The following is a 13,065-nucleotide window of genomic DNA, read 5'->3' as shown; positions in this document are numbered from 1 at the left end:
AGAAGGAGGGAGGGAGGGAGGGTGCATGATGGTGGAAGGACACACTGAGAGGGAGAGGGAAAGCATCTCTAGTAGACTCCTGGCAGAGCCCCCATTGAGGAATGCTCATATGACCCTGAGACCTTGACCTGAGCCTAAATCAGATAGGATGCTTAATTGACTGAGCCACCCAGTAGCAGCCTGTAATTCTTCTCCTGATAATCTTATTTTTGAAACTCTAATTTTCAGGGTGCCTGTGTGGCTCAGTCTGTAAGCATCCACTTTTGATTTCAGTTCAGATCATGATCTCTGGGTTGTGGGATTGAGCCACCATCCGGCTCTGTGTGGGGTATCCAGGCTGCTTAAAATTCTATCTGTACCTTTCTCTCTGTCCCTCCCCTTCCCTCTCTAAAAAAGTTATTTATAAATAATAAATGAAAAGTCTAATTTTCATTGTGCACCCTAAAATGCATTGTTAAATGTTGTATATATTTAAAATGATGACATGATTGTTTGACATACATATACATATTGAAATGATTATTTCAATCAAACTTATTAACACATTATTCCCTCACATAGTTAGCATTTTTTGTGTGTGATGAGAATACCTTAAGTCTACTCTGTTAGCAATATATTAGTATTTCATATGGTATTATTAACTATATTCTTCATGTACATTAGTTCTCAAGACTTATACATCCTATACAACTGCAAGTTTGTGATTCACTTTGTTCTAGTTTGGAATACTTTCTGTGATATACTGTTAGTTTAAGGAACACTGGAAAGCATGATATTTATGTTACTGCTGCATTGTTTTCAAAATGAAATAGGCAGTACCCATTTCGGTTTGTATTTCCATAGAAGATTTTTGGAAGGATACACATGAATCTAGGAATAGTGGTTGCCTCTGGTAGGATGAAGTTTAATGACTAAGGTCAGGAGAAAGAGGGAAACATTTCACTATGTACAGTTTTGTACTCTTCGAATTTTCTTCTTGTGCATATTATTATCTATTCAAAATATCAATTTAAGAACATAAATCATTCCTTCCTAAAATTATATAACTGATGGGTTTTAATGTCAGATACATAGTCTTCTATTTTACACATTCTTGTACTGTTGGAAGTTGATATAGACTACTTTATCTTTTTATAACGCTATGACATGGGCTAGATAGATGTTCATTTTTATATTTCTTTTGTTATCCCAGAAATTCAGAGAACTCATGACTCCTCTATTTAACTTCAAAATTGGAATATTATCCAAAATTGGTGGTCTCTTGATTTTATATGTTTTGTTTTTTAATTTAAAAATCTTAGCATTTTAGATATCAAAATATTGTACCCAGAGCAGCCTTGGTGGCTCGGCGGTTTAAGTGCCGCCTTCAGTCCGGGGCGTGATCCTGGAGACCCGGGATGGAGTCCCACGTCGGGCTCCCTGCATGGAGCCTGCTTTTCCCTCTGCCTGTGTCTCTGCCTCTCTCTCTGTGTCTCTCATGAATAAATAAATAAAAATAAAAAAATCAAAAGAAATATTGTACCCTTTGACCACGTCAAAAAGAACAAAGAAGTGAGAAGAAAAAATTAACATAAAAGTTAAAGTATTCAGTACTAGTACCAATTATGCAATTTACAGATAATGGGAAAGTAGTGACTGAGTACTTCTTAGAACATAGAAAGTACAACTGCACTGGCTACCAGGAGACAGGTCAAATCTGTAGCCAATAAGCTCCATCAATGTTTCTCAGCTATCACTGCAATAGTATGTCTATTTAGCAGGGCTTGGCATGACATCTAATCTGTGTACTGTCTGAATATCAATTCCACATTTGTGCCCTTCTGCCGAGCCTCCAGGTAAGCTCCTGTTTCAGAATCTTTTCATAGTCAGACCTGAGGAGCTCTTCAGTTATAGCTCTAGTATCCTTGTCACTCCTTTATTGGAACATGCAGTCTGTTGGTTTCTTCAGTCAATGAGGTTTCCTTACTCTCACACAGATACTCAGTAATTTACTAAGAATCGTGTGGAAAGACAGTGAACTAAGCCATATACTCCAATTTTATTCCACCATCCAAAGAGCAAATACCATATGATTTCACTCATATGTTGAATTTAAGAAACAAAACGAATGATCATAGGGGAAAAAAAGAGAGAGGCAAACCAAGAAACAGACTCTTAGTTATAGAGAGCAAACTGATGGTTATTAGAGGGAAGGTCTGTGGGGGATGGGATAAATGGGTGACGGGATTAAGGAGTGCACTCGCGATGAGCACTGGGAGCTGTATGTAAGTGTTAAATCACTAAATTGTACATCTAAAACCAATATTACACTGTATGTTAACTAATGAATTTAAATAAAAACATAAAAAAAATAAAACAAAGAGCTGAAGCAAATAAATGATAAGGAGAGAGAATGTAGCCCTGTGTCAAAATTTCTGGAGGCTCCAGGGCTGGGAGTCCCCATTTTCATCTGTATCATCCTGGGTCAATATGAAATGATCCCTCCATTTTCCCATCTGTAAGGTGTGGATAACAATACCTACTTTGCACCACAGGTGATACAATACATTCTAACGGGTGTAGAGAGAAGAGCACATAATATGCATGTAATAACAGGTTTGTAACAAATTTGCCCACTAAGCAAACAAAATATTCAGGGCATTATGAAGCAAAAGGGGTCATGATATGGAATTCAGAGAGGTCTGTGCATATGAACAGGAAAATACCCATGCCTTTATTTTCATTTACCTTTATTTTTTTAATAATAAATTTATTTTTTATTGGTGTTCAATTTGCCAACATACAGAATAACACGCAGTGCTCATCCCGTCAAGTGCCCCCCTCAGTGCCCATCACCCATTCACCCCCACCGCCCGCCCTCTTCCCCTTCCACCACCTCTAGTTCGTTTCCCAGAGTTAGGAGTCTTCATGTTCTGTCTCCCTTTCTGATATTTCCTCCCCATTTCTTCTCCCTTCCCTTCTATTCCCTTTCACTATTATTTATATTCCCCAAATGAATGAGACCATATAATGTTTGTCCTTCCCCGATTGACTTATTTCACTCAGCATAATACCCTCCAGTTCCATCCACGTTGAAGCAAATGGTGGGTATTTGTCATTTCTAATGGCTGAGTAATATTCCATTGTATACATAAACCACATCTTCTTTATCCATTCATCTTTCGATGGACACCGAGGCTCCTTCCACAGTTTGGCTATTGTGGACATTGCTGCTATAAACATCGGGGTGCAGGTGTCCCGGCGTTTCATTGCATCTGTATCTTTGGGGTAAATTCACTTACCTTTAACTTAACTTAAGCATGTCCTTCAATTATTAACCTAGGCAAGAAACCACAATAATATGATTAGTACATGTGGCAATATCACCAATATTTTCATATCCCATTACATTTGTTTCACATTTCTCAAAGTATCATTTATGCTCATCACTATTTTAAAATATGTTATTGTGTCTATCACTAGATACTATTATTTAATGCATTAATAAAGAAACATGTTATCAAATTATGGTCTTTTTTAAAATTCAAAACCGTAATTCAATATAATAGATGTCAGTTATGCTTCTCTTCATTTAACTTTATGTATTTATAAAAAATATTATTCTTTTAAGGAAGCTACAGGCTACATCAAGCTGCCAAGGTGCCAAAAGTTTGAGAATGTCTGTGCTAGGAAATGTTTTGAAATGAGAATCCAATCCATGGGGAAGGAAAGGGATTGGACCGACATACTGGATGTTTTCATATATGTTATCTCATAGATAGGAACAATACAGAGGCTTCCATGGCTAAAGCACTGGAGTCATGAGGGAAGAAAGTGAAGATGAAGTTGGGCATATTTGGGGATAGGGAGAGTTGGAGTAAGTTGGAAATTTGCCATTTTAAAAAACCAAGAGGCTACAGAGAATCACCATGGGTCTGTGAGCAGGAGAGAGCACATAGAAGTGGTGTTTGAAGCTGTTGCTTTGGAAGGCCGGAGGCAGACTAGCTAGGAGCTGAGGCACAAGAAAGAAAGGGAGCAGAAGAAGGTACCCAAAGGAAAAGAGGGCAGAAGGTTGGCAGATAATGAGAGTCCCCAAGGACCTGAACCCAATCCACAGCCCTCTTCCTGCAAACCTAGTCAAGGGCAGGCAATGGCTGTAAGTCTGCCTTTTAGAATGCTGGCCTCACAGAAGTGAGGTGATTAAGAGTCCCCAGTTGGGGGTGAATGGGTGATGGGCACTGAGGGGGGCACTTGATGGGATGAGCACTGGGTGTTATTCTGTATGTTGGCAAATTGAACGCCAATAAAAAATAAATTTATTATTAAAAAAAAGAGTCCCCAGTTGGGAAAAAGATGCTGTGTGAAGTTGCAGAGCGCCTGTTCTATAGGTCCTAAGGCACCAGGAGTGCAGAAACAGGTTTTATACAGATCCCTCTCTTTCCAATTCTACTCACCTCAAAACCACCCCCAGCACCTGCTGTAGTTAGGAAAACATAAAAGAAGCCAAGATAATACTCCTGGGAAACCAGCCACACCAGAAAGGGTTCCTGCTACTAAGGCCAGAGGGCCTTGACTTGTGGTTCTTTATACATTAGCCCACAAAAAGTGGTTCTCAAAGTCTGGTCCCTATACCAGCAGCATCAACATTTAGCACCAGTATTAGCTGGTTAATTGTCAGAAAACAAACTACTGGGCCTCACCATAGTTATACAGCATTTCCATCTAGGTCTGTTAACCCAGAAATAAGCAAGTCTTTTGTTAGCCATGGCTGAGAAAATACCTTTACCTAGAAAAAAAAAAATTCCTTCTTAAATTAGTCAATAGTTCCAAAGAGGTTTCCCGCCAAGTACTTTTACACGATTGTGATTTCACACGTTTTCCAGCTACACTTCTACAGGATACCTTCTTTCTTTTTAGACGGTCTCTTCATAACAAAGGGGCAGGGTTAGAAGATGGTGAGGGGCTGGGGAAGGATCCAAACTGAGGGACCCAAAAGGACCTTTCTTAAGAGAGGCTGAGTCCAGGGGGCACCTGGGTGGGTCAGTTGGTTAAGTGTCTAACTCTTGGTTTCAGCCCAAGTCATACACTTGAGCTAGGTATAAAATGAGGAAATCAGGAGAGAGACCAGATCCTTGGAGATGGATGCAAACCAAAGTCAACTCTGGAGATGGAATAACCCCTCTGGGATTACTTCATGGCATCCTGAAGACCTGCTCCCTCTCCCTGTCATAACCCTTAGGGTTCTTTTGTCAGGAAGTGGATCAGAATCACAAGGTTTAGTTTGGGTAGAACAGGCTAATTTGTGGGGATGATGACTGGCTGTTTTTCAGGGAAGGGTGGCACTTCTGGGACTTACAGGGCCACTAAGCTCTCTCCTTACCCCATTCCAGACTTCTGCCAAGGGAGGGACACCCAGGACAAAGGGTAATTCAGAGGGAGGGAAGGAAGTAAGGGAGATAGGAGGGACTCCCCCTCAAGCTACCAGGGGTCTTCATCTTCCCCTGTGCCATTCAACCACTTGCCAGCAAGAGGGCATGCCATTTCCTTTCTGCGACCCTGCCTCCCCTCAAATTTCTCTTGGGTACTCACTGGTGACTCCATTACTGCTTCTTTCACCTATTGCTTCCTTGTATGTATGCTCTTCCATACTGGTACAATCTGTCTAAATCCCAAGTCAAAATCTCTAATATTTACACAAAGCCAAGTTCCATGGTGTTGGAAAACTCTGCTATTCTTGTTATTATTACTTACTAAAAGTCTTTTGTAAACTCCAGAGAAAGACAAACTAGTCTGCCAAAAGGCACATTGGTTTAAACAGGTCATCCCATCTCCTGAAGCTCCTCTAATGAACACTTAATTGGATCCAGAGAAACTGAAAATTATAGCTTGAAAACAGTAAGCCTCCCCTCTCTGGTGTGAAGTTATGACAGCTAAAGCCATGAGAGTGGCAGTGGCCTTTCCAGTCAGCCACATGGCCATTAACTAACTGACTTGGGGGCCAAGTATCTGTGAATTGGAAACCTCATTAGGATTTATGCTAAGTTTATGTTAAGAACTGCTAACAGGTCAAACCAACTCCTTTCTTACTTGGGAAGCTGAATTGTAAAAATGATATGTTGCTTGCTTAAGTTTACAAACACAACTAGTAATGGTGGGAAAGTATAAGAGCATTGTTCTCGTCTTCTAGGCAAATGTTCCTGCAAACATATTCATCTGAAGACTAACTCTTACTTGAATCTCTCAATCTATAGTCACTCTGGGCTATGGGACAGTTATGGTGGTTTTTCTCTCCAAGATCATGATGATCTGTGCCCATTCTGAAGATTCATATAGATTACTGAATCACTTTTATGTCTTAAAATCACTGACATTCATTTTGGAAAGGCACCTACGATATCACCCCTGAGCCTGAGAGAATTGAATCCTAATCCTGAGGCTTAGAAAGGAGGTGCCTGACTGTTCCAGAGAGATTAAATGTAGCATTAAACATCTTCACTGATGAGCAGGAATATCCTTGAGATTGGACAGGAAGGACAACAAGCCCTAGAGATAGCAGCTTTCATGGGAGGTTGTAGCCTTGGATGTTGTATCTGTTAAAGAGAAGGAAAAATCTCCTGGGCTATGAACTCCTGGAGGACATAAATCTTTTTATTCTGTATTTCTCACAGCACAACCTAGCACAGTAATATAGTCATGGGATCCATGTACACTTGTTGAGTGGGTGTTCCCATACATGAACTGCTTAGGAGGGGATAATCTGGTGAACTGAGTGATAACTTTGAGAGAATCTTGAAAGAGAGAAGTGTTCTCTTTTTCTCTACTCTAAGTACCAGGCATTTGCTATAGGCAGATTTTAAAATGCGGACTGAGAAACAGATGTGAAAGAAACAGGTGCCACAAAGATCCTTTACTTTACATATATTATGATTTAGTGTTCATAACAGGTTAGGATCATTATTCCTACCTTTTTTTTTAACAGGTGACACAACTAAGGCTCAGGTAGATTAGGTGTTTTATCTGAGCTCACGCAGCTAGCGGGTGCCTGGGCTCTCCCACCTGAGACTGAAGCCCTTACTAATGGTTCTTCTCACCACTCCGGAATCATATTCCTCTCTTCACTTAATTCCCATAGATCCAATTTTGATGGATCCCTGAGGGATTCATGCCAGAGAGCTGCCATCCTTGAGACCACCCAACCCCCACTCCAATGAATCTTTTTTCTGCGGAGTGCTGGCCTGGAGCCAGGTGAGACCAGAATCTACATGTCAAGGGTTTTCTCTAGAATCTGTCGCTGTGGTTACTTCCAGTAGAATCTGTTTCAGGAAGAGGTCTGACTAAGCAGGATAGCGTGACATTCATCATGCAGGAGAGCAGAATCCGGGGCTGGGGGCCACATGTCGAGAAGGGAGGGGCCGGGGGCGGCCCCCTTCTGACCAGCCCTGAGGAAAGGTCAGGGGAGAACGCTGGCTGAGGAGTGCCTTTAGCAGCAGCTGCTGACGTTCTCTATCACGTGCCTGTGGCCCAAGGTAACCCAGACCTTTAAACAAACAGCGGGGCTGGGGGCGTTGCGGGGCCGGCCTTCGGCGGGAAAGGACGGGGACTTTGGGGGTCGCACACTGAAGACGGGGCGGTGAACGCTTGGAGGGTGTGAGGAGTCCAAATTCTCAGAGGAATAGGGAATGAAGGAACTGAAACAAGAAATGAAGTGTGAGAAGGAACACAAGTGTAAAATGAGCGTGAGAGGGCCCAAGAGCTTGGCTGACCAAAAGGGCGCTTGGAGGTAGGGGCAAGGGTGTAACACACCCAGACCCAGCAGCATAGGTAAGGTGGGAGTAGGAGGACACATTTTTTTCCCTGAGCCCATTTTCCGTAGGTGGTTCCCTTTTAGCTATTTTTTAAAAAGATTTTATTTATTTATTTAAATTTTTAATTTTTTTATGATAGTCACACACAGAGAGAGAGAGAGGCAGAGACACAGGCAGAGGGAGAAGCAGGCTCCATGCACCGGGAGCCCGATGTGGGATTCGATCCCAGGTCTCCAGGATCGCGCCCTGGGCCAAAGGCAGGCGCCAAACCGCTGCGCCATCCAGGGATCCCAGATTTTGTTTATTTATTCATAGAGACACACACAAAGACACAGGCAGAGGGAGAAGCAGGCTTCATGCCGGGAGCCTGACGTGGGACTCCAACCAGAATCTCCAGGATCACGCCCTGGGCTGCAGGCGGCGCTAAACCGCTGAGCCACCGGGGCTGCCCCCCTTTTAGCTATTTTTAAGGTAAAATGTTGGCCCCAGTTTTTTTGTTTGGTTTGGTTTGTTTGTTTAGAATATACGGAAAGAACGTCAGAGGAAGCTGTACCAAAGCAAGGCTGCTCAGGGCTTAGGAAACCCAGACAGAGGGTGGCGCCTTTTTTAAAGATTCCATCTCTACCCTAAAGCTCAGGCCGTACCACACCCCACCCCCACGTTTCCTCCCTCTGTCTGCCTCCTTTTCGCCCACCGCAGCCCCCCCTCCCCCCATTCCCAGTACGATCGGATCGCCTTTAAACCAGGTAATCGCCTTAGTCTCCACAGCAGTTCTGGGAGCTCCTGAGTAGAGGGGGTGGAGTGCGCAGCGACCTCAGCCCGAGCTCTTGGTGGGAGGGGTGCCGGGGGCACTAATGGCGCGCCGCGGCCATGACGCTGGTCAGATCATTCACAGAAATCACTTGTTTCATTCCATTTACAGTCGCAGCTCCACTGCAGACGCCTTTCTTCTCAGGCCGGACGGTGAGGTGATGGCCCAAGTTCGGGAAACTTCCTTGCCCTCCGGCTCTTTAGTCCTCTGGCGCTCTGGAGGTGGGGGAGGAGCCTCTCCTGAGGAGAAGGCCAAAAAGGCGGGGGAAATGGAGAAAGACGCGGTGGGGGCGACAAAGGCGTGTTCAGGCCAGGATGCTAAGGAGATGAAGCTAGAGCTGCTACAAGATCATAAGCCTGTTCCTGAGGATAACTTGACGTGGAGTGACAGCGGAGGTGATAAGGAGGTGCTCCCTTCGTCCCCTCCTCGCTGTTACATCAGCTCTTCGCCCCTTTGCCAGCGCCGCAAGCCCCGCCCAAGGCCCCCAGCCTCGGCCCGCTCCCGAGGCCCGCCTGGGCTCTCGGCCCCACCCCAGCCTCCATCCCATCCTCCCCCTCCCCTTCCCCCACCGCCTCTGACCTGACCTCAGCCCTGGCGACCCCAGGGCTGGCCTCAGATGCTGCAAAGCATCTGACCCTGGATCTAGGCCTCAGATGCTGCAAAGCTTTTCTGGTGGCCTAGGTGGCTCTGGGGATCGAAGTGGTTTAGGGGACTGGTTGCTGGAGGTGGAGTTTGGTCGGGGTCCTACGGGGTGCTCTCATGTGGAGAACTTTAAAGTGGCTAAGAACTGGCGGAAGAACCTGAGGCTGATCTACCAGCCTTTCGTATGGAGTGGGACCCCAGAAACTAGGAAACATAAGGCAAAGACGTGCATTTGTCATGTATGTAGTACCCGTATGAACAGACTCCACTCTTGTCTCTCCTGTGTCTTTTTTGGCTGCTTTACTGAGAATCATATTCACAAACATGCAGAAACAAAATAGCACAATTTAGCTGTAGACCTCTACCATGGGGTTATATATTGCTTTATGTGTAAGGATTATATATATGACAAAGACATGGAATGGATTGCCAAAGAAACAAAAGAGAAAAATTTGAAATTATTAACTTCCATCTCAACAGATGTTTCTCAACAACAGTGTATAACACCAGATGTTGAAGAGAAGCATTCAACCTGTGAGTCAAAGGAACAGGAGCCAAAATTTGTGAAACTCAAGAAAAAGAGGAGAAAAAAGTCTATACTGTAGGCCTGAGGGGGCTAATCAATCTTGGGAACACATGCTTTATGAATTGTATTGTCCAGGCACTTACCCATATTCCTCTATTGAAATATTTCTTTCTCTCTGACAAGCATAAATGTAGAATGACAAGCCCAGCTTGTGTCTTGTCTGTGAAATGTCTTCTCTTTTTCATGCTATGTGCTCTGGGAGCCGAACTCCTCACATTCCCTATAAGTTATTGCATCTAATATGGATTCATGCAGAACATTTAGCAGGGTATAGGCAGCAGGATGCCCATGAGTTCCTTATTGCAATATTAGATGTGCTGCATAGACACAGCAGAGATGATAATGTGGAACAGGAGGCCAATAACTCCACATGCTGTAACTGCATCATAGACCAAATCTTTACAGGTGGCTTGCAGTCCGATGTCACATGTCAAGCTTGCCATAGTGTCTCTACTACAATAGACCCATGCTGGGACATCAGTTTGGACTTGCCTGGCTCTTGCGCCACATTCAGTTCCCAGAATCCAGAGAAAGCTGACATCACAGTGAGTAGGGATGACCACATACCAGGAATTCCCTCACTCACAGACTGCCTACAGTGGTTTACAAGGCCAGAGTACCTAGGAGGCAGTGCCAAAATCAAATGCAGTAGTTGCCAAAGCTATCAGGAATCTACTAAACAACTCACAATGAAGAAATTACCTATTGTGGCCTGTTTTCATCTCAAGAGATTTGAACATGTAGGTAAACAGAGGAGAAAGATTAATACTTTTACCTCCTTTCCCTTGGATCTGGACATGACTCCATTTTTGGCCTCAACTAAGGAGAGCAGAATGAAAGAAGGCCAGCCAGCAACAGATTGTACATCCAATGAGAATAAGTATTCCTTATTTGCAGTGATTAATCACCATGGAACTTTGGAAAGTGGACACTATACCAGCTTTATCCGGCAACAAAAGGACCAGTGGTTTAGCTGTGATGATGCCATTATCACCAAGGCTACCATTGAGGACTTCCTCTACAGTGAAGGGTATTTACTGTTCTATCACAAACAGGGTCTAGAGAAAGATTAGTCTTAGGAGACCACTTTCCAGAAAAAAAAAAAAAAAAGTAAAAGAAGTGAATATACAAGGATCCTGAAGTGACACACAAACCTACCTGGAATGGACCATGACAACACCCATACAACAACAAGCACCTCTTGAAGTTTCACAAGAATCTACCTGGCATGGACAAGGACAACAGCACCTATATTACAAGTAGCACCTTGATATGAAGAACCTATTTTACCATGGCTTATGGATCTGTAAGAGGAAAAAAAAAAAATACTAGTGACCATTCAGCCTTAAGAAATGGGAGGAGTGAGAAGAGGTTGAAAACGGTCATATAAAGCATAATTAAATGAACAGAATGCTTTAGGTGGGGAGAGTGGGAATGGAGATGTTCTGCCAGTGCTATACTGTATATCATTTGCTTCTACAAAAATACCATGGGAAATTAGACAGTATTCGTACATTAACAAAAAGCTTCTCAATTGGGTTCTAGCTGTGGCTGATTAGTCAAATAGTTTGAGAAAAGGATATTGTAAAAGAAAATTTCAAAAGCCTTAAAACATTTAAAAAGAAAAAATATTTTTTTTATTAATTTTAAAAGAAAATATTTTTAGGGCAGCCCCGGTGGCACAGCGGTTTGGCACCGCCTTCAGCCTGGGGTGTGATCCTGGAGACCCGGGATCGAGTCCCACATCAGGCTCCCTGCATGGAGCCTGCTTCTCCCTCTGCCTGTGTCTCTGCCTCTCTCTCTCTCTGTCTATGAATAAAATAAATTAAAAAACAAATCTTAAAAAAAGAATATTTTTAAATGTTGAAAATTTTAACTATATTAAAAGAAATATCTTAAAATTTAAATTTTTTAATTTAAAATTTAAAAATTATTAAAATAAAGCTTAAAAATAAATTTTAGAAATTTTTAGTTTTAAAAAGATAAAATGAATAAAAGAAGGACAAAGATAAAAAATGAAAGTTTACCAAAAAAAGTGAAAGAAAGTTATAAAAGTAAAAAGTTAAAGGAGAAGGGAGCTCTTAAAAGTTTAATAAAATGTTAATATAAATAATTTTTAAAATTAAACCATAAAATGTGTGTTGGAAAATGAGAGGTTAGCAAGATTCATGAATAGTTTAAAATATAAAATTTCCAAAAATACAGAATCGAATGAAAATTCAAATATAAGTTTACAGAAAAGTTTTAAAGGAATAAAATTTAGAATAATTCAAGACAAAACTTGTTTTCAATTGTTTTAATTTAAAAAAATTTAAAAAGGACAAGTTAAGAGAAAAATAGAGAATTTTAAGATATATAGGTAACTCTAAGGAAGTCCAATTAGAGGGATTTAAATAAAAACTAAGTATTTTTTAAAAAATATTTTATTTATTTATTCATGAGAGACGCAGAGAGAGAGAGAGAGAGAGAGAGAGAGAGAGGAGAGAGAGGCAGAGACACAGGCAGAGGGAGAAGCAGGCTCCATGCAGGAAACCTGACGTGGGACTCTTGGGACTCAATCCTGGGTCTCTAGGATCACACCCTGGGCTGAAGGCGGTGCCAAACCGCTGAGCCACCCGGGCTGCCCAAAAACTAAGTATTTAAACAAAATGGATAAAAAAATTAAAAATTTTAAGACAGAAATAAAAATACAAAATTAAAAAAACATGTAAGTAGAAAAAATATTAAATATTAAAATATTTTAAAACTTTTTAAGTTTTTAAAAGACATTCTTTTTTAATTTAAGCATCTAAAAATACAGGTATGAAAAGTAAAAGGAGGACATAGGAATAACAAAAAAAGGCTGGTTAATTTTTTGTTGCATTTTATGTTGATACATAAATAGAATTTGAAAAAAAATAGAGTCCTTTAAAAAACAACAACAACAAAAAAAAAAACAAAAACAGAGTCCTAACCATAATTTTACCACTCATTTTTGAGATCACTGCAAGGCCTGAACTCTAGCCTACCTTCCCTTTTCAGGTTCCAAACCCCATCTGATTTCTAAAGGAAGTAGAGCTGTTTCTTAGGAAGAATCAACTGCATCTCAGAAAGATAAAAATAGTAGGGACTATCTCACATTTAGAATTGCATTATTCATACAAATTATTTGCTACCAAAACGTAGTTCTTGATAGTTTAGTGGCTTAGGGATATTAGATCACAATTCAAATTCTGGCTTTGATGTTCAAGCCCCATGGCCTG

General features: G+C 41.7%; 1 protein-coding gene across 1 annotated transcript; it reads left to right on the top strand.

The window, feature by feature from the left end:
* The first annotated feature begins 8,152 nt into the window (after window positions 1–8,152).
* USP51 (ubiquitin specific peptidase 51) lies at window positions 8,153–10,942 on the top strand. Its single transcript, XM_077887769.1, is given in 5 exon segments — window positions 8,153–8,530; window positions 8,707–9,202; window positions 9,204–9,828; window positions 9,831–9,962; window positions 9,965–10,942. Coding segments are annotated over 4 exon segments (2,136 nt in total). The 5' UTR covers window positions 8,153–8,530; window positions 8,707–8,755; the 3' UTR covers window positions 10,897–10,942.
* Window positions 10,943–13,065: the final 2,123 nt, after the last annotated feature.

This window comes from Canis aureus, chromosome X (genome assembly GCF_053574225.1).
Source record: "Canis aureus isolate CA01 chromosome X, VMU_Caureus_v.1.0, whole genome shotgun sequence".
In the NCBI taxonomy this organism is placed as follows: Eukaryota; Metazoa; Chordata; class Mammalia; order Carnivora; family Canidae; genus Canis; species Canis aureus.
Note: the sequence above shows the minus strand (reverse complement) of the source record. Positions and strands in the feature narration are given on the sequence as shown.